The sequence below is a fragment of the Myiozetetes cayanensis genome, unplaced genomic scaffold (genome assembly GCF_022539395.1).
Source record: "Myiozetetes cayanensis isolate MyiCay16 unplaced genomic scaffold, myiCay2020 scf19, whole genome shotgun sequence".
In the NCBI taxonomy this organism is placed as follows: domain Eukaryota; kingdom Metazoa; phylum Chordata; class Aves; order Passeriformes; family Tyrannidae; genus Myiozetetes; species Myiozetetes cayanensis.
The window spans coordinates 2,437,761-2,465,418 of NW_026087400.1; the positions used below are offsets into that span (position 1 = coordinate 2,437,761).

The 27,658-nt window shown below is 53.7% G+C and overlaps 1 protein-coding gene across 3 annotated transcripts in view; it reads left to right on the top strand.

The window, feature by feature from the left end:
- The first annotated feature begins 631 nt into the window (after positions 1-631).
- The window catches only part of CDH22 (cadherin 22), a 74,000-nt gene continuing 46,973 nt past the window's right edge, over positions 632-27,658 (top strand). Inside the window, exons 1-2 of one of the 3 annotated variants that reach the window (XM_050313812.1) lie at positions 632-983; positions 23,765-24,690. In XM_050313812.1, the coding sequence (XP_050169769.1) occupies positions 24,466-24,690 (225 nt within the window). In that variant the 5' untranslated portion in view covers positions 632-983; positions 23,765-24,465. Of the gene's footprint in view, positions 984-8,157; positions 8,308-8,604; positions 8,673-23,764; positions 24,691-27,658 lie in introns of those variants that run through there. The other 2 variants (XM_050313813.1, XM_050313814.1) reach the window with 2 other exon arrangements.

Consider the following 27,658-nt stretch of genomic DNA (forward strand, 5'->3'; position numbering starts at 1 on the left):
CCCCGGTGGTGCCCAGAGCCCCTGGCACAGCTCCTGCCTCGCTGCCACTGGGCCACCGAGGTCTGGCACCATTCAGAGGCTGGGGAAGAATGGGCCGGGGTCTCTGTCCCTGACCTGCCAAAGCCCCGGCACGCCAGTTCAGTCCTGCATGCCATGCACTGAATGCGTTCTCAGCCCCGGGGTTTGGAGGGGCGCTCTGACCGGGGGAGGGCAGGTTTACCCTTTCCCCTGCCTCTGCCCCTTCCCCTGCCCCAGTCCGCGCCCCGCTCCCGCCTCCGGGGCGGCGGGGACGGCACTGCGGGCGGCGGGGCGGGGGCACCGCGGCGTGGGGAGCGGACCCGCGCTGCGGGCAGCGCCTCGTCACCCTGCGGGGACCCGCGGGGCTGGGGGGCTGCCACCCCCCGGGGCCGGGGCCAGGCGGCGTCCCCAGGGCGGGTCCCCAGGGGAGGCCCCGGGGCCGGTCCGGGGCGCGGACCCCGCGCTGCATTCTCAGAGTCTCCAGCAGAGGCTGGGCTGGGCTGGGCCGGGCTGGGTTGGGCTGGGCTGGGCTGGCAGGGAAGGAGGGGAGGCAGGCAGGGAGCGAGGGGAGCGAGGGGGAGGAAGGCGGCTCTCGCCGCACATGCAGCCCCCGCCGCGCACCCGCCGCCCGCGCCCCGCCCGCCCGGTGCCACAGCCCGCTCCGCTCGCCGCCGCCGCCGCCGGTCGGGCTGCGATCCGCTCCGTGCCGGGGCTCCGCTCCCCGCTCCGCGCCCGGCTGCGGGGGCTGCGATCCGCTCTGTGCCGGGGCTCCGCTCCGCTCCCTGCCCGGCTGCCGGGGCTGCTGCGATCCGCTCCCTGCCCGGCTGCCGGGGCTGCGATCCGCTCTGTGCCGGGACTCCGCTCCGCTCCCTGCCCGGCTGCCGGGGCTCCTCGCCGGTGCCGCGCAGGATGCCGCGGGAGGCCGAGCGCCCGGTGCGGGGGGGCCGCCGCGGCCGCCGCCCCAGGTAAGAGCGGGCTCGGGGGGGCGGCGGGGCGGGCACCGCGGGGCAGCCCAACTTCTCCGTCCCTCGCCGCGCCGCAAACTTTGCCGCCGCTCGGCGGGGCTGCGGCAGGCGCTCCTCGCGGGTGAGCGTGGGCTCGGCCCGGCCCCTCCGCCCGGCCCCGGGGTCGCCGCCTCGGGCCGTGCAGCCCCGCGCCCCGGGGTGCCCCGGGGTGCCCTAGGTCTCCTCGGTGTCGGCGGGAGAAGCCGGAGGTTCGATGCCTCTTGGGCGTCTCTGCCGGGCGCTCAGCGCTGGCACCGCGGGCTCCAGCGCGGCTCCGCCAGCGGCGGGTCCCGGCGTAGCCTTCAGTTCAAGCGCTCCGGTGCTCGGAGAGCTGCAGCTCCTTCTTTAACCGGTGGCATCTTCAAACACCCTCCTCGGGCTCCTTCCTGCACAAGAGCCGTCTCCCCGTTTCTCGCAGAGCCCAGAGCCTTCGTGCCCGTTCCGCATGGGCTTTGCCTGGGGTGCGTGTGGACGTGTGGCTGCGATGCCTGAGGAAGCCCAGCCCGGAGCCCTTAGAGCCGGCCGGGTAACATCTCTCTTCGCAGAGCCACGGTTTTTTTTTTTTCTAAGAACAAACTAAAAATAACTGTTCTAAAACTAGCACTTCCCTCATTTAAAATGTGGTTCCCAACTGGCTGCGCACGGGCCTTGTGGGAGCAAGAGCTGCAGCCGCGTCCGCTCCCAGCGCTGCCATGCCGGGTGCCTCTCGCTGGGCGTCTGGGGAGCCCAGCCCGTGGCATCTGGGCTCCTGTGGGCACTGGCAGTGGGTCTGGGAATGGAGGGACGCGGTTTTGGTGCCTCCGCTCTTCTTGTTTAATTTCTGGCAGTTGTAGCGTCCCGCGCAGTCCGGGGAGAGCTGTCCTGTCTTCTCGTCTAACCTCACTGTGTGCATGAACAAGGCCAGTTGCAGGGGTGATGGTGTGGGCAGCAGCAAGGAGAGGCAGGCTCAGGAGTTCAGACATAACTTCATAAGACAGTGCAGTGCAGCTCAGGGAAGCCTTTGGACCTGAGAGGGGTATGAAGGATGGATGCCTCCACCAGAGCTCTGGTTCTCCAGAGCTTGCTTGCATGGCTTGAGGAGGTAAATGGGGGATGTGCCTCTCTGTCCCTGCTCCTGGGTTGGTACTGCACTGTTAAAATGCCATGTGTTGCAACGTAGTCTTGCATGCCACTGAGGAAATCTCGGCTAATTGCTCCTTTCTTTGGGACCTGTTTCTATTTCTTCAGAGTGCCTGATGCTCAGAGCATGGCTGTTGCCTGCAGTCTCTGTACTCATACATTTCGTGCCCAGCTCAGAGCCTGGGCTTTGCCAGGTTTTCCCTGTGAGGCTGGTGGATGCTCTCCACCCCTTTCATGAGAGCACTGGGTAAGGAGTATTTGCAGCAAACAATTATCAAGGTTGGAGATCGTTGTCCTGGTACCTCAGTTTTCAAATGCTGAAAATAAACAGCTTCTCTGGCTTTGAATCTGAAACGGTTTTCCCTGTGCTGGTGCTGTGTTTGTTTGTTTTCAAGGCCAAAGGGTGGTTCAGCTGCTCATTGATGAAATCCCGAAATGTTGACAGTACCCTGAGTGTAGCACAGGGTAGAGCCCACTGAAATCTGAATAAGCTGGCCCAGATTCTGCGCTGACTTTTGTATCACGTAGTCTGTGCTCCGGTGAGGTGGGGGTCAGAGCAAGTGAGGCTTGGGCTCTGTATGAAATGCCGGTTGCTGAATAATACAGAGCTGAAATTGGTGGGCTTATGAAAGAAAAAGTATGTGCTGTTTCATAGGTAAAAAGAGCCAGCTTTGTTCCTGCCCTGAAAAAAAAAATATATATATATGCCCTTTGCTTTTTGGTGCATTGACACTTTATAATACGATATGGTGATTTCATACCTATGACACAGAAGTGGCTACTGAAACAAGGTCAGTTTTAAAACTCTTTTTCAAAAGAAGCTAGCAGGCCTCCAGACAAAAAAAAAAAAAAAGAAAAGAAAGAAAAGATTGCCTTTAGCTTAAAAATAACAGTTAAAATCCTATTTTCCCTTGCTTCATATCAAATAATATGATATTTCCATGCTTTAAATGCAATGTCATGATTGAAAAATTCATGGTTCTTGCTTGTGTGTAAGGATTCTGAGAAAAAGGGTCATAATTTACTGTCTGTTGTGGATATTGTCTGATTAGCTTTTTGGGGTTTTTTTACACATTGAAAATCATATTGGGCTAGCAGCGTTTTTTTGTAGCAAATTTTACTTTTGTGCTCCTAGTCACTATCCCACAGTAGTAAAATCTGTCAGCAAACATTGCAGAAGGAATGTTTGTTTGTTTGAAACCCCTTTTACAACCCATGAACTTTATCTCGTTAGAAGAATGAGATTGTTCAAGGAAGCTTTGAAACAAGACTGGACTTCAGGTGGGATTTAATCTGATATTATTCCCTTAAAGTACAATTACATATTTACTTTCAAGTAATTAGTTTTTATATTGTGAAAGCCCCTATTTGGAAAGTAAAGAAAAACAAGATTGAAAAAGAAGGAGCGTGGTGACACTTGGGTTCTTTCAACACCAAGTCACAAAACATTATTTGTACGTGAGAATAGAGCCATGTATGAATTTGTGTCATTATCCTTTAACCATGTGGTTATGCAACTGTGTTTGGGTTTACAGGCAACGACACTCCTCTGCAGATAAGTCCATACATATCCCAGGGCCCTTTTGAGTGATCTGCTTTCTTGAAAAAATTACCATGTAAAGATGAGGTGGGTGTGAGTCCCAACAAGACTCCTTGCCTGAGGTGGTAGGTGGACACGGTGTAAGCTCCCGTGGGTTTGGCTACTCCAGCATCCACAGGACTCATGCCTGCGTGTCCCTTGTGTTACTTGAGGCACAGTCCCCCAGCCACCCCAGCAGAAAAGCCAAGTCTTTTGGTCTGGATTTGGGCAGCAAATTGATGCCTGTCAGCCTTCTCTGCACCAAGTGAAGACTCAGAGTACAGGGCTGAACTCAGACTGGGACTCACCTGTCACCTAACATGGGCTGGGGGCATCTATCTCTGCAGTTGTGTCTATTTTGTGGGTTAGTTTCTGCTTCAGAGAGCTTTGGAGGGGTCAGATGGGGGGCTCTCTGCTCCTGCTGGTAGCCACTGCAGAGACCCATCCTCCCAGTTCACGGTTTCTTTTTCATTTAGTCATCACTTTCTATTATTTGCAAAATCCATAAAAGGAATACAGCACATTACAGTAATTTTCAGTCTTACCCTTTGCAACAACTCTGCTTTGAGAGACTAGTCCAGACTTTACTTCAGCTTGGCTCTGTGTCTCCTTCATTTTCTTTCTTTTCACTGTCCTTTGTGCTGAGGGGGAGAAGAGAGTTCTGAGTTATCGTGTTGAGAAAGGGTTGCTGGATGACATTTTAGTGCTGGTTCTCCAGGTCAATATCTGGGTAGCAAAAGGGGGTCTTTGTCCACCAGTCTCTGCCTTCCCTCATTGCCCAAGGCTGACTGGGACTCCTGCAGAGGGTCTGGGTTCTTTCTTTTCTGATGGAAGCTGTGTATCTTCTTGGTGCTGCTGTTCCTCTGATCCTCTTGCAGTGTGGTTGGAATTCTTCCTGCAAGTGTGCATTGTCTCAGCTCTTCAACAGCATTGCAGCACCTTCTCTTCTCTCATTTGAGGGCCTGTGGGCAGGTTGGTAACTGGCAGCTGCAGAGCTCCCTGTGCTGCTCGAGTTACCTGGTGCACACAGAGGTAACGGGGATACAGGACTCTGCTGGGAGGTAGGGGCATGAGAAGAGGTTGTTCACAGTGCATGGGTTGTCCAGGGCTGCCTGTGCCTCAGTGGCTGGGCATGTTTTTTTCCATCAGACTTTGGGTTTCAGTGCTGCCTCTGCACTGGGTTGACCCGACCTATCCACGGGCGCCCAGCATGGGGAGTGCGGTGGTGGTGAGTGTGCACACCAGTACCACCTGGGAACAGGTCTCCCCAGAGGCCCTAGAAGACCTCTGAGCAAAAGGGGGAAAGGTGGGGGACAGACCTTGCTGAGCTGAGGCCCCTGCCTTGTTCTTCTCGAGAATGGGGGTAGTTGTGCCCTTGGGCACAGGAGAGGCAGCCAGCCCAAAGCTGGTCCGTCTGCTCCAGCCCAATGGCTCGGTTTGACTGGATCATTCATTGCTGCTACAACCACAGGCTGAAAATCAAGGTGCTTTTCAGAAAGTGTGTCCTTTCTGCTGGATGCCAGATCTCAGGATAGCTCACCAAACACAAGGGAAGGTTACAGTACTCGTTGCAACCTCATGACATTTTCTCAGCTAATGGCAGCACTTCTACGTTTCCAGTCCTACCCTGCTGCTCGTCTGGGAAATCTGCACTTGCCTTCTCTCTTCCTGCTGTGTCCTGTTCTGCTGCCCTGCTTTACTCACTTCCTTGCCCCTCACTCTGACTCCGGCAGTGCCATCCTTGAGCCTGGAAGGAAAAGCCCAGTAGAGCTCATTCAGTTTTGACTCCTCTCAGTGCTACACTTCCCAATTTCAGATCCTAGTGAGAGAGCCATGCCTTAGCTCACACTCAGCAGGACTGAGGCTCTGGGCAAAGTGCCTGTTAGCACTGCTGTCACACTGTTGAGGGCAAGGTCTGCTCCCCAAACAGAGCAACCTTGGCTGTCTCACACTGTCACTGCTGTCACCTGTGCTGAATTTGGCCCTGAGTGGGTGATGATGGAAGCTGTGGGTACGATGGAGGTGATGCTGAGTCTGGTGTTTGTCAGCAGGAGCCACAGATCTGTGGCTGTCCTGTGGAAGCATTTAGCCAGGTATCCAGCAGAGCTGGGGGCATCCTGCCCCTGGTTTGGGCAGTGGTGTGTCAGGGCCAGTCACTTCATGGAACAAAGCGGTCCTTTGCTCTGGCTGTGACACTTTTGTGAGCCTTGCTGGTTGGGAATCATGATAACAGAATTGTTTGTTCAACAACCTTTTGCAGATACCCCTTACCCCTCTTTGTTGCTCCTCCCTGAAACAGAGAACACCAAGGGGAAGGAGATGTGGGCTCACTCCTCTTTGCTTGCTGACACTGCCTCACTCACCAGTGCCACATCAGTCAGGGTTTTGTTAATCTCCTCCTAATTGACTGTAGCCAGTGGCATTAACTGCAGGTGACTTGAAGCTCGAGGCCCTCAACTCACCTGAAGCTGCTGATGGCCAGAAGCTTTCTGCAGCCAGTGATGGGATGTGAAGGGAGTCGCCATAGAAACATCTTGGGCAATAAATGGAGCCTCAGAAGCTCTGCCTGCCTTTTGGCAGGAGCCTGTGTGTGCACGTGGGTGCAGGTAGTGGTGTGCACCCAGCAGACCAAGGATGTGAGGCATTTGGAAGCAGCAGCTGCAGGAGCAAGCACGGGGTCTGAGCACTGCTTTGGTAAGCTGGCGTTTCCCCCAGGTTTTGATTGCAAAACTGAGCCAGAGCAGGAGGTGTGATATGGTCCTGAGACTGGCCTGGCAGGAGTGGGCTCATTCCCACAGCTGAGCTGTGCCCAGTGCTGTGCAATATTCATCCCCTCCTGGGCTCTGCAGCCCCAGCCTTGGGGCAGCCCCATGCCCTTGCTGTGCGTGGCAGCACTGGGGACCCAGCACAGCCTCTGTGGGTGACACCCACCTGTCCCTGGGCTCTTTCCTGAGCACTGCTGCCCTTCCCTGTGGTCTGGCACTCGGCTGTGTGCAGGCAAACCCCAGCAGAGGGAGGTCTGAGGCCCTGTGCCCACCCGAGAGATGTTGGAGCTGGGTACCATGGGGTGTGTGTTCCCCAGGCCCTGGCCTGGACCTGCTCCCTTGATGACCCCTACTGCCTTCCTGGGCAGAGCCTGGGTGCCCCTTGCTGGCCAGGGAGCCTGGGCTTCCTGAAGGCTGTGGGGCAGGTGGCTCCTCTGGCTCTGAGTCCCCATGGCAGCCAGAGCTGGGGAGGACAGATAAGGTTTGGCTGCTCCTGAGGCTCAGCCCCTCCTGGTCTGGCCATCCCAGGACAGGAGGAGTGCTGGGAATCCTTGTTCTGACATCCTCCTTCTGCTCTGGAATGGCTGTGCAAGACATAACTTGTGTGTGTGTGTGCCTGGGGATGCTGTGCTCCCTTCCCCAGTCCTGCTTCCTTGCGTCTCTGTCTGTCACACTGGGATTATCTCCCTCTGCTCCTACTGCAGCTGCTTCCCGGAATCCCAAATCCCCAAAATGCTGTTTCTCCAGTAATCCTTGTCATTGAAAGTGGCTCCTAAGCTCAGAGCACCTCCTCCTGTCCTCATCACCCTCTCTAGAGAGGAGCAGTTTGAGATGTGCACATACTAAACGTGAGCAAATGAGTCTGTTATCCTGGAACAGAACACTGTTTGTCTCCCCCCACCTCAAACTCCAGAGTTACCCTTGAACCCTTCTGGATTTTCACTAGTCTGTTTTTCAGCAGTGTGAAGATGTGCTTTCTCCCCTGTTGTGATGGCCCTGACAAGGCACGTGGCTGTTGGTGCCAGTGTCGTGCGTGTGTGGGAAGAGGGAATTGTTTCCCCTGTCACTGGAGTCGAGAAGGTCGAGGACATACAGGTGAGGGAGGGGGTTGCTTTGGGAGCTGGACTTCACCAGCTTTGTGAGCTTGGCTGCCTTCCCACTTATGAAATACAGCTGAACCTTTTGATGGCAGGTAGGAATAGCTGAGCATCAGCAGAGTCCCTAAGAAATTACATCCCTGCTTAAACTTTTAAAAGTCAGCTGAACGCCCGTTCGCTCCAGCCCTGCCTGGGCACGGTGTTTTCTGCCACAGAACTCCTGCCGCAGCAGCACGGACCGAGGGCAGGGCACTCTTTCACTGGGCATCCTCACCTGTGCTGCGGGAGACGGGGACTCTCCCCGTGCCGGTTTTGGGATGCCGAGGAGGCGCGAGGTCAGCTCTGCCCAGGGCTTGTCCCCGAGCCCCCGGGGTGGCCCAGGCGGGGGTCCCCCGGGGGCTTGAGGGGATGGAGGGCGGGCGGGGGGCTCCTCCTCGGGTCGGTGCCGGCAGAGGGAGCCATCCTTCCTCCTTTCGTATGCACAGCCCGGCGTGCCAATTAACCAATTAATTTGAGAGGTGCCGTGAGAGGTGAGGTTAGAACCAGGATCCTCCACTGGGCAATGGCTCCGATCGTCTCGCTGAGGCTCAGGAGTGAGTGTGTCTTTCCCAAATCCCTTCTCTCTGCTTTGCCACCCAGGTTCTCCTCTCAGGTGAACCCTTGGGCGGGTTTCATCTGGTCCAGCTTCTCGTGGGCATGCGAGACAGGAGCAGCCTCCATGGCAGGTATGGTGGAGGCTGATGGCAGTGCCTTGGTCAGCTGGGGGGGTGGGCGAGGGATGAGCCTCAGGCATGCAGTGAACCAGGGCTGCAACTGTGAGCCCCCATGGACTGTGGGATGAGTGACCAGGGACTGTGGCTGACCCTGCAGTCGTAGAGGTGGCCTTGCTCTGCCTTGCCCAGGAGTTGGCAATGGATGAGCTAAGGCAGACAAGAGCTTGTGAGCTGGAGCTGTGAAGTCCTGCCTAGAGGACTGGCTGTTGTGCTGGCAGATGATGCTGCTCCCCCCCTTCCTTGGTAATCACTAAGTGATGGAGGCGTGAAGTGAAGTGCAAGCACTGAACCTTCCCTGGCTGGAGTAGCCACCACAGGTGAGCATTTATGGATTTTGTCTGAAAAAGCTGTTTACATTTTTGTGCAATGGGAGACCCGTGTCTGGCTAGGAAGGATGTTGGAACCATCGGTTGAGGCTTTAATTGGTTTTGCTCTTAGAGTGCTAAGGTGTCTTAGTGGATTAGGTGGGAGGTGGGTGGTGCTCCAGGACAGGAGATACGAGCTCGTGTCATGGGGACTGAGGGGCTCAAAGCTTTGTGCAAGGAGAATGGCAGTTTCTCGCTGTGCCATGGCTGCTGTTTTTCTGTTTAATGCATTCAGAAAGGGTCAGTCTGACTTCCTGTGCTCTGGCTGTGAACCTGGCCCGCTGTGGGGCTGCCGTGGGTTTTGGAACTGCTGTGGAATAACCTAGCTGAGCACCACACAGCCACTTGTTTACTCCCTCATTCCCAGGTGGGGCATGGAAAGAGGAAAACTTGTGGCTTGAGATAAAAATGATTTGATAAGTGAAGGAGAAGTGAAAGAAGAGAAAAACTAAAACAAGGGATGCAAAGGCAAACACTCACTGCGTTCTGTAGGTGGACTGATGCCAAGCCAGTTCCTGAGTTAAAGGTGGCTCACTAAGCTCCCTGTTCTCCTTTTTATTGCTGAGCACGGCATTAGATAGCTTTGTGGTTGGTCTGGGTCATCTGCCTGGTTGTGTTCACTCCCAAACTCTTGTGCATCCCCAGTGTGTTAACTGGGGGTCGTAGTGAGAAGCAGAGGAGGCTTTGACACTGCATTTTGGCAGCAGCTAAAACATTGGTGTGTTATCGGCTTGGTTTTGGCCACAGATCTGAAACTCAGCACCATATGAGCTGCTGTGAAGCAAATTAACTCCTTCCCAGCCAGACCCAGTCCAGGACAGTTAAACACCTTTTAGTGCCCTTGGCAAAGAGCCCTCATCAGACCTGGGCAGTGGGAGATGGGGTTTCTGTCCTGTGGATCAGATGGCTGAGCCACACTCAGGCTGTCCAGGGTAGAGGCACAGCACTGCCTGTGGTGCTGCCAGAACATGGTGTTTGTTGGGAGAAGCTAGAGAGACACCAGAGTGCTGGAAAACAAGCCTTGGGAAGCAGGGCTGGATGTAGGCAGTGAGCTGCTCACTCAGCTGCTGTGAATTAGCCTCAGTTCTTCAGAGAGCTGGAGCTGGCAGGTCAGGATCTGACCTGTGACCACTCTGGGGCTGCTGCTGAGTATCTCCCTTCAGTTCCTGGGCACAGACTCTGGTCAAGTTTGCTTCTAGGGAGGCATTTTCCAGACCTTGGGCTGTCCCAGAGGCAGAAAATCCTGCAGCTGAGCCCGTGTTGTTCATAGTAAGCACTGCCTTGGTTGTGAAAAGCTGCTGTGAAATAGAAATGAGAGGGAGGGACCACAAAACCCCATGGTGGAAGGCCTTTTCTTTAAACTGCAGCTGAGCTGGGCTTAGGCAGAGGTGGGACACAGTGTCTGGTCCTGGTTTCCACAAGGCAGCACGTGCGTTTCCCTTGTGAGCGATGAAAGGCTGGTACTGAGACTCGTCTCTCTCTTTTTTATATCTAGTCCATCACTGTGCTATCTGGTGCTTCCCAAGTATGTATAGAAATAGCAACTACAGATTTTCTTTGTCCTCTTCTAGCCAATGGGGCCTGAAGTGATTGATAGGTTTACATGTTTTTATGTGTGAGTTCTGTCTGTGCACCCGGACGGGGGAAGCTGTCTCATGAACTGATGCCCTTGGTGCCCCCCACCCAGGGGCCCAAGGACTGTGCAGGTGCAGTGCTTGTGTCTGGCTTGGTCCTGAACCTCTCAAAAGTCTGGTGTCCGCCCTGCTCAGGGCAGCTGTGTCTTGTTACTCAGCTTTGGAGTCACAGTGACTGCATGTTCAGGTGTGAGGTTTGGTGTCAAGTCACTGTGAGGTCTGATGGGAGAGGTGAGTGGCAAGACATGTACAGCTCTGAGGCCAGCGAGGGGGAGAATGGCTTCTTGGCTGGACACTGCTTGGCTTTGGATGCCCAAACTCCGCCTGAGGCTGCTGCCAGCCCAGCAGCCCGAGAAGGGTGGCGGTTTGTAGGGTAGTACACAAAGGAACACGTTTTGTCTGCAATGCAGTCCTCCCTAGTTGGCTCCAGGCAGTCCAGTGTCTATCTGGAGCAGTGGGGGCCTGGAGGATGGCGTGGCAGCACAGAGGGGATGTTTGTGCAATTTGGGATTTCAGCACTTTTGCAACTGATTGCATGGATTGGGCTCTAGACTGGGGACTTTGGGGCATGTGAATGGGTTCTAAAGTGACTGCCATCAAACAAGCTGGAGAAGAGTGGAGAAGGAGGAGGAGGTGAAGCAGCCCAGAGACAAGGGGAGAGTGAGCCCGGAGTGACAAGGAGTCTGCAGTGTAGTGACAGAGAGCAGGATGCAAACAGTTGAGGTGTGTGGGGGTGACAAAGGCAGAGAAAGCCACAAAGGAAAGTGGGAGTGTGTCTGTATGTGTGTGCTGCCAGTTCTGCCCCTTTTTCAAGTGTGGAACTGCTTTGGGAAGATGGGGTGGCCTTGATGAGCGTACATGAGTGTCTGTGCATTTTTTTGGTTCTGAGGATCTTTCAGCAGCACTGAGTGGCTGTTGGACTGGAGGGAGAAAGTTGGGTCATGGGGGCCCTGCATGTGCCTGGGGGTGTTCCTGGGGAGGCCCCTTGCTGGGGCAGTGCCAGGCTGCAAACCTGCAGCAGGGCTGAAGGACTCAGAGCTGCAGGTGGCTGTACCTGCCTGTGTGAGTGTCTGCACCCTCCCTTGCATGCACGTGCTCACGTGTTCCAGCACGATCCTGCCTGCTCACGTGGGTGTGGATCTCCTTGGCTCTGTTCTTTCACATGCACTTTGTCCATTTCCTTTTCTGTCCTCCCTGTTGCTGCTGTAATCTCTCTCTCTCTTTCTCCCTTTGTTCCCTGGGCTGCTTTGCAGCCTCCTACTTCACCATGTCCCTCTTTATTCCTTTTGATAATAATAACATTAGAACCTACATACAAGGCCCCAAGGTCCCTGCTTTGTGCAGATACATGAGCAAAGACCCTTCAAAGCCTGTGTGCTGGGCTGAGAAGGTTCTCACAGTCTTACTGTAGCCAGGAGTGGCAGAGGCAAAGGACTTGGCTGTGAAATAAGGCCTGTGCAAAACCCCATGCTGCGTCCTCTGTCCATCCTGGAGTGTCAGAAGTGAAGGCGCCGGTCTTGTTTGATGGAGTTTTACACCAAAGCCCTGAGCCCTTGTGCCTGATGGGAGGATTAATCTCCCTTTATCACTTGTGCTGAGCGGAGTGGTTGTTCCCCAAGCTCCCAGTGTGTCCCTTCCTCATTGTGCCATTGGCGTGGTAGTGACAACGAAGTGAAGCTGCTTGCGGATTCCGCTCCAGCCTGCTGTGTTCACGTGCTTCGAGCTTTCAGAGATGTTCTCCTTTTCAGCTGCAATTTGCACATTTGGCCTCTGCTGAGAGGTGATGCTTCAATGGGATGCTGAAGTCTGGTGGTTGGAAAGCAGCACTGCTCGTTTTGCATGTGTGGTACCCCCTGCATTTCCTCTGCTTGGTCCTGTGTGTGGCTGCTGGATGCTGGTGCCCATCTGCAAATACGATGCTGGAGGGGGTGGAGGAGGAAGCCAATATTTTTTTCTCCACCTGACAAGTGGGTCAGAGTTTCTTGAAGAGGGAAGATTATTACTGTATCTGGCTTGCAGAATCGTATCCAGAGACCTGTTGATTTGTCACAGGGATGTGGCTCTGGTGTGCTGGTCCACCCTGATAGCAATGATTCAGAGCCTGGATAGGGAAAGGCTCTGAAATCCAGAGATACATTTAACACTTTGTTTTTTCCCCCCTTGAAGTCCTCCAAGAAATGTGCATCCAATTTGGAGTGGTCTCTTTCAGCTTTTTTCAGCCACACTCCAGTTTTCTGATGCTTGCTTCCACTTTGGCTCTCTTATAGCTGAATCTGTGTCCTGAAACTCCTTGCTGAGAGCTGGATTTGGGAAAGAGCAGGCAGTAAAATCAAAAGCCTTCACCTGTTCCTGGAATTTGCTGCTGTCTGCAACCCTTTGGGTTTATACACAGCACAGGTCACAGAAGCAACAGGCTGTTCTGGCATATTTGCTTCCCCTGTGATTTCTCTTTGAGCAGCATGACCTGTGTGTGGGGTCATGACTCAAGAACAGTAAAAGGAGACTGGGGGTGGGCTGTAGCAGCAGGACTGTTCTTGTCTCTGTGCAGTAAAAAGCAGAGGGGCTGTAATGCCCATGCCAACCTCTTGCTGGGCACGTGGACCACCGTGGAGCCTTTTTGCAGGCACTTGTGTTGGTCACTGTGCTGTCAGCAGGATCAGCTCCTCCTTTCTTTGGGCAAAGTGCCTCAGAGCAGGGAAAGTTGTTGTCTGTCCAGCACAGGGCGTGTCAGACATTATAGAAATGGAGCAGGACCTTGTCACCTGTTGTAGCATTTACTGGTGTGTGTTGGAAGAGCCAAGATGTGCCCTTGCTCAAGGACTGGCCCAGGGAAAGGCAGAGGGGCTGGTGTGCCTCTCTTTAAACTGTCCCATCGCTCCTGGTCTGCAAACTCTCCTCCTCCTGCTAGTTAATATTAGTATTCCGTTTGTGGAACGGGCGATGCAATTAACACAAAGGTACAGTCATTCATTCTGACTGGAGGACTCATGGGATCAGATGTACTGGGGATAGGAAGCGGAGGCTTTCTGCTGGGAAAGAATGTCACAGCACAGCGGACACAGAAATGAAAAGCTATTAATAATGATCCCGGAACTTCACTTCCATCAGCTGTTTATTTAAAGGTGCTCCGTATTCAAAGCCTCCTGATTTATGTGGGCAATAACACTCACAGTCCTGGGATCACTTTTTTAAGCAAGGCTAATGGGGTGAAACCATCATACTGCGACAGTGGAGATCAAGCTGGGAAAATGATACTGGAGAGAAAAATAAACTATTGCCTAGATAATCCCGGAGCTACGCCGGGCTGGGAGCTGGTGTGAGCTCCCTGCTCTTCCAGCATTTATTAAGGCTCTTACTTCTTTTTCTCCTTGGACTTTGTGAACAGAATTTGCTGGGCATGGAAGGATATGAAAATTTGATTCTACCAGACAGGATGCTAAAATGCTGCTTCCCTTGCATGCAAGTGAAGCTTTGTCTGTAGTGCAGCTGCGTGTGGTTGTTTGGCCACGCAGCGCCCCGGGCCAGGCAGCCTCTCCATCTCTGCCTCTGGGGCTCCCATCCTGTCTTGGTCCCTCCTTGAGGCACTGGTTCCTCTGGAGAAAGGGGTCTCTGCTCTCTGCTGTGTGGATTTTGCCTGCACAGAGGTGGTACAGGAGTGCCTGGAGGGGCAGAGGTGGGATGTTCTGCGCCGTGGCACAGAGGGGAGGGAGGGCTGCGCTGCACTGGGGGAGATCAGGTTCTGTGAGGGTTCTCTTTACGGGGCTGTTTGTCCTGGCAGCATCAGGCAGGGCTGCTCGGTGAGGCCCAAGTGCTGGGCCATTGACCTGACCCGTGAATTTGACACAAACTCGTGGTGGTTAAACCAGTTAAACCACAACAGGAGATTGGGCTCCAAGTGCAAGAAGGGCTCAGGGCAGGAGGAGTGCCTCTGGAGGTTGGGCAGTGTGCTGGAGTGCCAGATGTTGGCCAACAGAGGATACATGACTTGTGCCACTTGCAGGGCAGTGAGCAGCTTTTGGCAGAACCTGCATGCTCTTCCTGGGGAGGTGGAATAGCCCCGAGGCCGCCGTGTCTGTTGCCCTGGGCAGCAACCGACTCCTGGGACGCGACTCCGAGCGCTGTGCGCCGTCAGGAGCTGCTGCTGGTGGTGATGTGATTAGTAGGATGAAGCAAATGATTCCAAATAAATAATGCATCTATCATTAATGGCTGAATGCAGAATTCAGCCTGTTGCTGTTGTCTGCGAGTTGCTTACAAGGAGGTCACGGTGTTTTAGTCTGCTGTAGGCTGGAGCAGGCTGTTCTCCTCAGCTCACTGGAAATGCTTCCCTTGGAGGATTCCTGGCCCCCTCTGCTCCAATGTGTGGGTCCCTGGCCCAGCAGGAGGGTCCTGACTGTATTTTGTGAGGGGGAGGTGGGCTTTGCTTTGAATGGATCTCTACCAGGGTGACCATCCAGAGGCTCCTGTGGGGCTGTTCTCAAGAACATCTCGCTGCTGGCCTGGCTCTGCTCAACACACAGCCTGAGGAGGGACCCAGGGAGGGACCTGTCCTCTGATCACCTGGACAGCCTCCAGGGGTGTGCAGGTGCCCAATCCTTGCTGTGCTCCTCTTGGAGGTGTTGACTTTCAGACAGACTTGGCCGAAATGTACCATCTGCGTAGGAGACTCAGCTGACAGGGGTTTCTGCCAGCTGTGGTGAACTGTTCTGTGTGATGCTGTGACTTAGACATGTCACATGTTTGCTTCCTGTTTAGGGGATGAGGATGTGCAGTGTTCCACTTCAGGTTCCTGAATTCCTGTAGTACCCAGATTACTTCCTTTCTTCCCTGTGTGTTTGCTCAGGAATTCCTGGAGAGCAGAAAGCTTTGGGCCTGGAGCCTCTTCTTCCACACACCAGGGCAGCCAGAGAGTAGACAGGGCAGTGTTGGATTTAGCAGGATGCTGCAACAGTAATTTTCTTACCCATTATACCATCTTGTTTCTAATTTTTATTTAATGAGCTCATCTGAAAATAAGAAAATCATTGTAACAGTTTTCTTAAATGTGAAAGATCAGGCTGAAATTGGCATTAAAGAGACTAATTACGCTCATTCTTCCACCTTTCTGACAGCTGTTTATTGCTGCAGGCTCATCCTGAGGTGCTGAAGAAGCCACTTATCTCTTCAGTTGCCTTTGGCCCAGGGTATCTGCTAGAGAGAGTTGGGTGCCTGCTTGTAATCTGGGCTGTGCACAACTGGACCATCCTGTTACACAGGACAAAAGTACTGTGGAAGCTGTAGGTGTGACACCTGTGCTGCAGCCCCACAGCTCTGGTCCTGGTTTTTTGTCCTCCCTCGTGACTTCCCTGCCTCTTCAGAGAGGATCCCGTGGGGACCTGGTCTGAGTCTCAGAATGACAGTGTGATGGAAAGGGACTTCCTTGCTCTTGTACTTTCCATAAAGGGGAGTTGCATGTCTCCTGTCAAGAAGACTGAGGGATTTCCAAGGACAAAATTGCTAAGAGGATTAAGATGTGTGGGGAAGAAGAGTGAGGAGCAGCAAGAGACCTACCTGAAAGTGGCATGTGCCTGCCATAGTATTTATTTCACCAGAGGACTGAGTCTGAGCACGACCTTGAACCCTGAGAAGCAAATTGAGGGAGGTTTCTTTGAACCTTTATGGCTCAGTATAATACCCACTTGAAATTCTCTGTGGGAATTTGGGGAGACTTTCACGAGGGGTGGAAAGTTGCAGACAAAGCTGTGAACATCTTCAATTTTCCATTTAATCACACAATATTGAATGATAAATAATTCATGCATCTGCCAAACATTGGCTTAAAAGAACCCAATTCCCTCCACATTTGTCAAAGTGGAAGAATTCCATTTTGTGCCTTTTTTTTTTTTTTATTTTACTTCGTCCTTTAACTCCTATCCAAAAGCCCTGTTGTCCGGGCCATCAGCTTTGATTCCACTTGCCCTGTTTGGGACTCGTGCCTTTCCTTTCTTGTCTCTTCTGCTGTTCAGGGCCCAAAGAATTGGCAGCAGGGGGGTGACAGTGGTCCCTGTGTGTCCTTGGGCTGTGCCAGGGGTGCAGCCCTGGCAGTGGAGGCTTGTGGGGAGTTCTCTGCCCTGCTCTGTTGGGAGCACTTCTGGCTCCTCAGGAGGTGCTTAGGCACAGAAGATGTGAATCTTTTGGGAGTGCAACTTCTGAACTCTCCACAGGGTGTTTGGAAGGTGACTTTCAGATGTGGCCCTCTGTCCAGATCCTAAAATTAAAAGACTTGCTCTGAGCTCTGGAGCTTTCTCTCCACAGCAGGAGGAACTCTGTCCATCCCAGCAGTTGTGACAGAGAATGCTGTGATGGCTGCCTCCACCTCCTCTCAGGGATTGTTTTTAAAGACGAATTAAAAGTATTGTATTCACGTAGACAGGGCATGAAAATTCCATATTTGGAAAAGAATTGCTGCAGAGCGAGACGGTTATGGCTGTAAAACCCTCTTCCCTAGGGCAAGCATTGAGATTTTCTTTGCAATTAAAATTTCTTTGAAACTTGGACCAGAGAAGATTTGGAGGGGGAAAAAAAAAAAAAATCTCCTGAACTTTGAAAATACTTCTTTGCAAACAATGCTTGGTGTGAGAGCTTTAACAAATACTGTTCCTCCCAGCATGTCTGATAGCAGAAAGTGACTGAACATGAGAAGTCAAAAGGTTGTGAATAGCTCCTGCTCTAGCACTTGCCTCACTCTTCTATTGGAATTTCTCAAGGCAGCATTAAAGGGGACAGTAATTATACCTTAAAGCAACTTAAAAAGAAGGGACAAGATGCATGTTTAGTCATACAGTCCTGAGCATTGCATAGATATATATATTCCTCTGCAAGAACAACTTTTCTGGGCTGTGTGCAAGTTTATCGGAGAAGAAAGGCAGATGAAAATGTTCCTTGCTGGGAAAATAATTCCAAGGAAGCAGAAAGAGGAAATTCAGAGATTTACTTCAAGAAAAAGCATGGCTAAACTTTTACTATGGATAATGGGCTTTCTGCCCTGTTGTCAGAGCTGAGGCTGGGGTGACATCAGTGAGAGAACTTGATTTTTATCACTGCCTGCCTGTCTTCTGTGCTCTTTATCAGGGCTGAAGACTTGCTGAAAGGCAGGTTGCTACCAAACATTGCTTTGCACAGTCGGGGCCTGCACTTGGGATATGCTCATCCAGCAACTGGTTACACCACCCTTTCACTGTGTAAGTAAAAATAAAAGTAATTTAAATATCCTGTTTCAAAGGCCTCCACAGTTTTGAATCCCTTGGCCACTGATCTCCAGCACTGGTAACACTATGATGCAATGTGCCATCCAGGTCGTCTCTAGCCACCTCTCACGTGATTGTCAAAATGTATTGGGCTTCTGGAAATGGCACTGAATTAGGATGTGCCTTCTGCAGGATTCATTTCAGTGAAGGGATGCAACAGGGGTTCCAGAGCTTGTAGTGGCAGAAACCCATCTAACTTGCAGTTGCTCTCTGTGACACCAGTGCTCTGATATCCTGTCCAGCTTTATCTGAACCTTGTGTCTCAAATGCCACTGATGGGATCTGCTGTGGAATGGGATCTTGTTGCTGTGTGTGGGCATCCCACAGCTCTGCTTCCAGCTGTGCTGATGTCCCCTGCAGAATTATTAGCCATGTGTGTTCGTGTATTCCAGCTGAAGACACTGGTTTGTGGGTGCTGGAGCAGAGCAGAGGAGGTTGGAGCAGCAGCCAGGTTGTGGTGTTGGTCCCTGGTGTTTTAAACCTGCAGAGCCCTCCCTGTAGGGCAGAGGGCTGGATGCCCTGGCCATTCCATTGTCCAGCCCAAAGGGGAAATCATGGGATGCCTCTTGGGTGCTAAAAAGAGCCATGGGAAGCTGTGGGGATACGAGTGGGTGCTTGGCCACGGTGCTGTGGTCCAGGCTTGGTGTGGTACTGATGTGCATTGTCAGGGGGCAGCTTGTGGGGTGTTGGAAGCTTGCATGGGACACACTTGCCTGGTCTGGAGTCGACACAGTCTTATGTCTGGCGAGATTGCCTCATCCCTTGTCTCTAGATTTTGAGGAGAAGTTTATAAAAGAAAAAAAAAAAAAGTATCTGCCTCATCTTGTCTTACAATATCCAGTAGAGAAAGTGAGCTCCAGAGAGCTTGAGTTCATGTCTTAGCCCTAGGCCTGGAGATTATGAACCATCTTAAAGCTTTGCTACTGCCTTGCCATGCTTGTATTACCTGCACCCAGCAGATATGGGGAGTGTGCTGTATCCAGCCTGGTCCTTTTCCCGGGAAGGGGAGAATTAAGCGGATTTGAATCCTGTTTAACAGGAGGAGACGTGGTCACAGGCTGCGTGCTGCTGCACTGTAGGCAGTGCTAGAGAAGAATTGCTGTTGAAGTAATTGCAGGCTTTTTCCTGCCCTGACTCCCAGCAAGGTCTGTCTGAGGCTGGGCTGCCGTGCTGCCCACGCTCTGGGATGTGAGGCAGGGGGGCTGCCCATGAGTGCAGACTGAGCTGGCACTAGTGTGGTCCCCGGAGCTGCCCCTGTGCTTGCACGTGGCCTGTTCCCTTGTGGTGGCACAGCTGGCACGTGTGGATGGTGCTGGACCCGCTGCACACCCTCTGAGCTCTCAGGGAGCTGCTCTTTCCTTGGCTTTGCTGTGTGGTGGGTCTGGAACTGGGTCATGGATGCTCCCAGTTTGAACTCATTCAGAGCAGCAAGAGGACCTTGGGGATCAGGACTGAGCTATTGTTTCTGACCAGCCACCCTCCCGCTGCAGCCTTGTGCCCTCTGGGCTGTGGGCATGCCATGGGAAAGCAGGAGGAAGCCCAAGCTTTGGGAGGTCCTGTCTTGTGTTCATTATTCATTCCGTGGTTCTGCCTTCTCGAGGGTGGCACAAGTGGTGTCTCACTCTTGCCTCGCTCCTCAGCAGCTTTTGTAGCATCCTGGTGGCTGTTCTGAACAGCCAGAGCAGTCCTGATGCTCCTGACAGTAGCTGATGCTGTTCTGCTGGGAGGAGTGAGGAGCCAAGGCAGCACATTCAAGCCCACATTGGCTTAGACAGCAGGCTGAGGTCGAGGAGGGGAGGGCTTTCCTTCCCCTCTGCTGCATCTTTCGGCAGCTGGTGGGCAGCTCTGCATTTTCTGCCGCTTATTAGAGCTTGTCTTGGAGGAGCAGTGCTGGTGTAGCCAACGCTTCCAGTGGAGCTGTGGGCATGAGGAGCACTGCATGAGCTCCTGGGTTGCTCCCAGGCCTCTGGGTGGGATTGTTCTCCCTGGGCTCCTGGGGCATCGCTGGCCCTGGGACTCCAGCTGTGTTGGGCAGTAGTGAAGGACTGTGATGGAATGGGCAGTGCTATCCTTGTGTGCTGATGCCTGCGCATGTGTTCCCCCTCCCCCTGCCTGCTTTCTCCTGCATCAGCCTGCATTTGTAAAATGAAATAAATATTGACACGGGCGGGATGCTATTCAATTTGTCCTGATCACTGGGCTGCGGTGAGTTCTGACAGAGCACAGTGTAAAACATAAGCTCAGGATGTAATTTCTACTGTCAACATGATGTACAGTATAGCTGTGCCAAATGCACACCAACAAACTGCACAAGCTCGTGTGGGAAGGGGAGGGGGCGAGTCGTGCTGATAATTGGGATGCAGGGGTGGCAGAGCAGCAGGAGAGGGGACATCACCCTGGGCCTGGGGCCGTGTGAGGGTCTGGTGCTTCGCTCTGTGCATGAAAACCTACTTGGCTTGGCGAGTGCCTGGGCATGCTGCCACGTGGGTGCATGTGTGCTGCTGCCTGCTGGGACCCTGCAGGCTGGGCTGGCTGCAGCAGCAGCTCCCACTGGTTATTTATGGCCCCGCTGCTCACGTGTGGCAGAGAGAAGTGGCACTTCCAGCTGTTGGTGAGAGGTCTTCAATAACACAGGGAAATAAATTTAGTGCTCCTCTTGGTTCCTGTGCACAGGACTTTCTGTGGTGCCTTGATTCCTGCTGCTGCAAGGGCACGAGCAGGACTTGGGGGTCTTGGCTTCACAGCCTCTGAAAGGGGTCTGTGATGTGATAGCTGGAAAAAGGGTGTGCACACTGAGAAGAGACATGACCCTGCCCCTAGCTGTGGCCTGAACCTCTGACAGAAAAGACACAGGTGAGAATTGGTGGGTGGAGAAGGAGGGTCTGGTTTGTGGCAATGAGCCTGGCTACAGATGTGTTTCTGGATCAGTGTTTTGAGGTGGCTCTGGGTGTGGGGGCTGGAGGTCACCATAGGTTGTGTAGATGGGCTTTGCATCCTGGGCCCTGGATGAAGAAAATCAGGTTACACCACCTCCACCTGTGCCCACGGGAAGAGCACACAAACAGCTCAGCTGAGTGCAGCTGAACTTTGGACCCGTGAGAGAGCCACCAGCAAACCACATTAGCAGTAAGAGGAGAAATCTGTTAAATATAAAAAGCAGCATAATAGCTGAGACTCTAAACACAAGGTTGTGGTTCCCACAGCAACGCAGCCCAGCCCATGGGTGCTCAGCAGGACTCTCCTCTCTGTGGCAGGAGCTGCTCTGTGGAGTGCTCAGATGCAACAGGGCTGAACAAGTTGCCTTGGGAACTGTGGGCCAGCTTGTCCGCCAGCCAGGGAGCAACTCAGCTCCAGTGGAGCTCACCCACGGCAGCATCTTCTGCCCTCGCTTCCTCTTTTCTGCCTTACCTGCAGACTGTGCTGCAGCCAGGCTAACCTGGAAGGCACAGTGCCCGTCTCTGACCAAGGAGCAGGGCCAGCCCTGTGTGCTCAGCGCTGTCTGCAGTGCGTGCCTCAGGTAGTGGTGTGGTGGGGGAAATCAGCTGCCACTCAGGTGTGAAATGCTGTGATGAGGAGAACGAAGGTGGCTCCCACTGCGTCAGGGAGCCAGGGCTGGTGCTGTGTGCCAGCTGTGTGCCCTGGGCACCGTGTGCTGCAGGCGGTGGGGAATGTGCTGCCTTTGTACCAGCTCGGTCAGGGCCCCCTGGATGCTGATGTTACTTGTGGTGCCAGGACTTGCACCATTGGACTGGCTTTCTTTCAGCCTCCCTGTGTGTTCAGAAGGCCTTTTGGTGCTGCAGAACTGCTCCCTGGCAGCCTCACTGCTGCTTTGTCAGGCTTCTGGCAGGGCTTTATAAACCAGTGTGGATGGATCTGGTCCTGGATGGCAAGGAGAGGGTGCTGGGTGGGCAGAGTGGCTGGTGGCTGCCTCTCCCTAAGGCTCTGCTGATGTATTTGTCCTGAGAAATGGAATCTTTTTTAAGTTCTTTTTCTGGTAGTTGCATTTGCCAGGTACAATTAATTTGTACTCAGACTTTGGATGCATATGGAGGTGTTGCCTTCAAAAGTACTGCAGAGTGGCAGAGGGCAGAGATGCTGGATGTGTTCTTCCCACACTTACTGTTTGCCTTGGGTACTGACCTGAAACTCTTGCTCTGGCACAGCTTGTGCTGTTCAGTTTGTTGACATCTCTTACTGTCTGCGGAGCTTACTCCAAAATAACCACAAATCTCCCCGATGTGAGAGTTTGGAGAGATGCTGTTTGTGACGGTGGTGCTGTATCTTGGTTTATATATCTTGTTTAAATGTGATAAAGCACATTTACAAGTGTGCTGTTGTTGTGAGTGTCTTGTTCTGAAGCCTGTTGTGGGTCAGGCATTAACTCCATTGCTCCAGAGCAGGGACCCTCATCTCTGTGAAGTTACTTTACCCTGTGAGTCTTCTAACAGTGGGAAGAGATGACTCAATCCATCACCCACTTACAGGTCACCTCATTTCCCTGAGTCTCCAATATTAAAAACTCTGGTGTTTGATAGGGCTCCTCACCAAATTGGCAAGTGTAGCTCATCCTTTGGGAGCAGGAGCAGGAAGGGCTTCTGCATGGGGAGGCCTGGCTGCAAGAGACAGTCATGGCACTGCCAACAGCCTTACCTGGCTGGTGCAGAAATGTCTTAATAACAAATGGGCTGGCAGGGAGAAGGGGTGGGGAGGAATGTTAGTGCTTCTGTACCACGATTGCTAACATAAAAACACACTGGAGACCCTGTGTTCCTTGGAGCATGAAGCGCACAGGGCTGGCACATGTGACAGCTGATGTGCATGTGTGAGTGGAATATAGCATGTGGACATGGAGAGGAAATGTGTGTGCACCCAGATGAGGCACAAATACAGGCAAAAGAGTGCCAGTGTGTGTGAGTGATCTTAGCTGTGCATGGGCTGGAATGTGTGTGAGAGCCCTTTTGGTGAACAGATCTGTGCACGTTGTGTGACACACTACTTGTGAACCGTGAACAGGCAGTGCAGAACAATGCCTGGCACTGGTGCCTTGTGGTTCTCAGTGAAGTCAGTCCAGACAAGTGAATGCAGAAATGGCAAGGCAGCTCAGTGGATGCTTTGGGAAATGGCCCTTTGGTGCAGTCACACAGGGGAATGGCGAGTGTGGGTAAGAGCTGGGGAAATACTTGGGAACTGTCCCTGCTCTGCACTGCTGGGGCTGTTTAGATTCATGGGGGGGCTGTGAAGAGCACAGTCCAGCTCCCTTTCTACAGGGAATAGTCCAGGAACATCTCCCTCTCCGGTCATCCTCTTTCCCCCTCCTATTTAGAGAGACAGGAGATTAATTCTGCAGACTGGTGCATGTTTCATGAGTAGCTCAGGCTGTGGCTGGTATCGCAGAGCTCCGGTGGAAGCTCAGGGTGTTGGTGCAGGGAGAGATGGATGCTGCCTGCCCACCTCGTGATCAGGCCTCTGCTCCCCAGGTGCTCATGGACGTACTGTACTCTTGGCCAAAGGCCTCACGTCTCAGTCCTTAATGCCTTGCAGGTGGCTTGAAACTTACCCTAGAGACCTTTCTGAAACTGTTACCTTTAAAGTCAGCCAGGTGGGGAGATCTTAACAGATGCTTTTCTCCTGCCCATGCCTGCAGAAGTGAGAGGACAGCAGAGCTTCTGCAGGGAAGGGCCTCAGGAGCAGCTGGACAGCCTGCCCTTCCCACGGGCAGGCACTGGCATCCCCCAGCATGAGCTTTGTGTGCTGTGGTCTGGTCCTGCGCCGGCAACGGGAGCTGTGCAGTGCTGGGGGTGCTGCTGCACATCTCCTGACAGTGTGGGCAGCAATGACCCCCTCCAGGCACAGACCCTGCTCCCCTCAGCAGCCAGGGCAGTGTGGTGAGGAGGTGCCCTTGTCAGTGGGGTCCTTGCTGGAGCAGATGTCTCACAGTGCTGAGAGCTCTGCAGCCCTCCCTTCTGTGTTCCTGCTCTGACAGGACCTGTGGGACTGGGTTCTGCTGTGGGGCACCTGGGGCAGGGCAGGGTGGGGACACTGACCAAGGCTGCAGGAGCAGCACGGGGGTGGGGGACATGAGGCCCTGCTTTCACACTGGCACTGACACCTTGGCCTTTTCCAGGCTCCTGGAGACGCTGTTGGCCACCCTGCACCTCCCCGCGTGAGCCAGCGGAGGATGGAAGTGACCGGGATCAGCTGGGCAAAGGACCCTTCCCCGGGTGCTGGGGTGTCGTGCCCCCGAAGATGGGAGTTACAAATGTCCTCCTTGTGAGCTGCTCGTGTGGCTCAGGCGCCTGCGCTGCCAGACCCCTCGCACAGTAACCCAAGGCTGCCCCAGGACAGGCGGGCTTTGGCCACAGCAGCTCATCCTGTTAACTCCTCGGTGAAAACACCCGTGGAAGGAGCTTTCCTTCTCCTCCCGTGAATGACGGTTGCGGGTGCCCGTGCCCGCCGGCGGGGTGGGCAGCAGGCCGAGCATCGCCCGCTCCCCAGCGAGCCCGGCGGCACTCGAGCTCGGAGCCGCGCAGCTCTGCCCCTGGGCACAAATGCCAGCTGCCAGACTCTTCTCGGGAGACCCAGGAGCAGCCTGTGAGGCACCAGCGCTGACTGCTCCCACGCTGGCAGGGGACCTCTCCTCACGGATGTGACTCGTGGCGGGACAGGAGCGCTCCGGCCGCGGGGAGCGGCATGCAGCAGGGACGGGGATGCTCTGCATCGACGGGGCAGCCTCACGCTGCTAGTGTGGACTTCCCTCCTGCTCTTCCCTAAAGGATGCCGGCTGCCCGTCCGAAAGCTCCTGCTCATGCACCCTCCTAGAGTGCCATGGCGAAGGGTCTGCAGGGCTTCTCGTGGACCATGCTGCTGCTGTTCTGCGCCATCCAGGAGCTGGGGGCCTGGGCCAGGCACACGGCGGTGGAGGGCCCTGGCCTAGGGCAGCCAGGGGACCCTGCGCTGCTGGCCGGAGGGCGAGTGAAGCGTGGCTGGGTCTGGAATCAGTTCTTCGTGGTGGAGGAGTACACGGGCACGGAGCCGCTCTATGTGGGGAAGGTAAGCTAGCCCGGAGTCTCCAGGGGGCTGAGAGGGACAGTGGCAGAGCAGACGTGCTGGCAGTGCAGGGGAGAGAGAGGACCCATGTCCTGGGGGACCTGGTTAGAGAGGTACTCTGTGGACTGGGATGGCAGGAGCCCAGTCCCTGCTGGGGGTGGGGAACTCAATGTGCTCCCAGAGACTATGGTAGGAGCACTCCAGAATTCATGTCTGTGTTCTTCTAGTCATGTGCTGGGTTCCTGTGGTGCTGGGGGTGGGTGCAAAGAGCTCCATCTCTTTGGGAGCTGCTGGCAGGTGACAGTGCCTTGCTGGGTAGAACTGGGTCTGTTGGTGGGAGCTTGTCACTTCACTGGTGTGTGACCTCCTGCGGAGGCTGGACATGAACCTTTGCTCCTTTCACTCCTCGTGTCTTGAGGCTAAAAGAGCACTTCAACTTGGAGTTGCTGGGCTTTATTGTTTCCTGGGAGCTGTGGAGAAGCTGCCTTTGTCTCCCAGGCATTGGGAAGATGTGTTATTTGTATAGTGGTGAAGGCAGTGCTGGCTGTTGGGACCAGTCGGAGGAGCACAGTGCAGTCCAGCTGGAGCTGGGGACACGGGCTCACCCCAAAATTCCCACGAGCAGGGCTGTGTGATGGCCTCGGCTGTCTGGCCATGAGTCTGGAGGAGGCTTGAAAATGGGTTTGTTGGCCGGGGGCCAGCTGGGATTTCAGCGGTGATTTGTGCCCGTTTCAGCAGACACTCCGAGCCGTGCTCCTCCGCTGCCCTCGGAGCAGGCACAGCTAATTCCTGGCTCCCCTGGGAGCAGCCGAGGCACCGGGCCCTGCCACGGGCCTGGCACCGCCTCGGCTCCGGATGAACCGAAAGCTGCAACTCACCCGTTTTGCAGCCTCTGCCCACATCGCCCACCACGTCACCTGCCCCGCTCAGAACAAGTCAGCTCTGAGATCACTCCCTGTGGATTCTGCTTCCCAGGGCTGAAAGCCACCAGGGCTTCTCCAGGGGCTGGGAAAAAAGATGTGGTGGCCGCCCCGGGGGCAGCCAGGGCTGGGGTGGTCCCTAGCAGTGTGGCAGCCCTCCCGACACAGCCCGTGGATCTGGAACCTTCCTGCACAGGGGGGACCCTGCAGGGCAGCAGGGTCTTGCCCTCTGTGGATGCCTCTCACACACCTACGTGTGCTTTCCGAAGGGCCGATACCATTTCCATAAAATCTGGGTTCTCTAGCTAATCCTTCTTCTGAACTGTAATTTCCCCTGAGGCTGCTGTCAGTTTGATGTGGATTTCTTTGGGTTTTTTAAATAGAATTATGGGGTCAGCACTAGTTACAAACTTCTGCATGTGGACAGATCTATTTTAGATAGAGGAGAGGATTAAAGGGAAAAAAGCAGATTTAATTAAGTTGCTAATATTTAAAGAAAATTGATGAACTCGGGCTTTATGAGTTGGAGCAAACAGAGTGCGCCTTTATTACAGGCTAGTTTTTATTTGATTTTCTTTCTTTTCTAGCCCAGGAGTCATTTTTTATTTGTGTATCTGTGCTTTCTGTTTAATTGCTTTTAATAAGGAATGTGCACCTCTGTTCACATTTAATTTTGATTTAATTATTAGCATGTAATTAATGGCTTCGTAAAAATCCCGGTTGTAGTCTTTTAGGACGAGGAAACTATTTTCCTGTTCAGCAAACAGGACAGATCAGCCTTTTGTCTGCCCTCTGGACGCCCTGGTGCTGCAGGCACTGCTGTCCTTGGCTGGGCAAGGGGGGTCCCCCTGCTCCCGGGGCACAGTGCTGTTGGCATCCCCAGCCAGCAGTTCAGTGCCAGGGCTGTGTGACTCTGCTCTCCTGCCATGCCTGGGGGTGATGGGATCCCTGGGGCTGCCTGGGAACATGGTGCTCCCCAAGCAGTGAGGCCAGGAGGGGAGAACAACCCTGGGTTGTGGTTTGGGCCCTTGGCATCTCCCCTCGGGTGTCTGTAGTCTGCAATCTGGCCCTCCCCCATTAGTTGTTGTTTAGCCAAGCAGCACAGATTTAGCTCTTTTAATCTTCCCTTGTAAATCAATCTCTGCAGCCCCTTGAGCCTGGGCTCCATTTTTCTTCCTAGCATTCCGGTTTGCAGGGATGTGCTGGTGTCTGCTCCGAGCACTCAGTGATGAGCAAATATGTGAAGAGGATGTGCTGAGAACTCAGTGTGATGCTGGGAAGAGGTGCTGGGTGCTTTATCTCTGCCCTAATTATTAATCATGAGCCTGGTGTTCAGCAGAAAAATGCATTTACTTGTGCTCTACCGACCAGGTGCTCCTTCTTCCTTCTGAAAAGCTCGTGGAGTAGCAGTGGGAATAATAAAGTGAAGAGAGAGGGCAGCAAGTTCTCCAGCAGCCAGCAGGGAGGGCTGGGACTTGGTGGCCAGGGTGGGATGACCCTCCCCAGAGGCACATCCCCAGTGGCACTGATGTTCCCAGACACTGCTGGGCTCACAGCCCTGGTTGTGAGCTGAGGGAAGGTCTCCTTCCAGGCAATCCTTGGGAGATGTGTCACCATGGGCAGTAATTTGTGAGTGTGCTGCAAAATACATTGAATTGTCTAACGTGTGGGCCCCTCACTCATGAAATAAATATATAAACTGTATCTAACAAGACAAATATAATGAAGGCATCGTAAAAAAGAGGCAGCTCTGGTATAAATTCTTGCTGGTGGAGCTGTATGTCTGAAAGGTGGGTTATAGAGCTGCAGTTTGGAAGATTGAATGGCCCATAAACATTTTCATATTTCATTAGCCGATTAATGGACAGCTTTTTTCTTTTTTTGGAGGGGGCAACATGGCTTTGCTGATTCCAGGCAGAAATTGTAGGAAACAAATGAAAGCAGCTGATGAAACCTTTCCGGGGGCCTGTCCCGTTATGGATTGTCCCAATTAATGCCTGTGCTGCTCTCTGTCAAGATGCATTCTGCCTGTCCAGTTACTGTTAATAGAT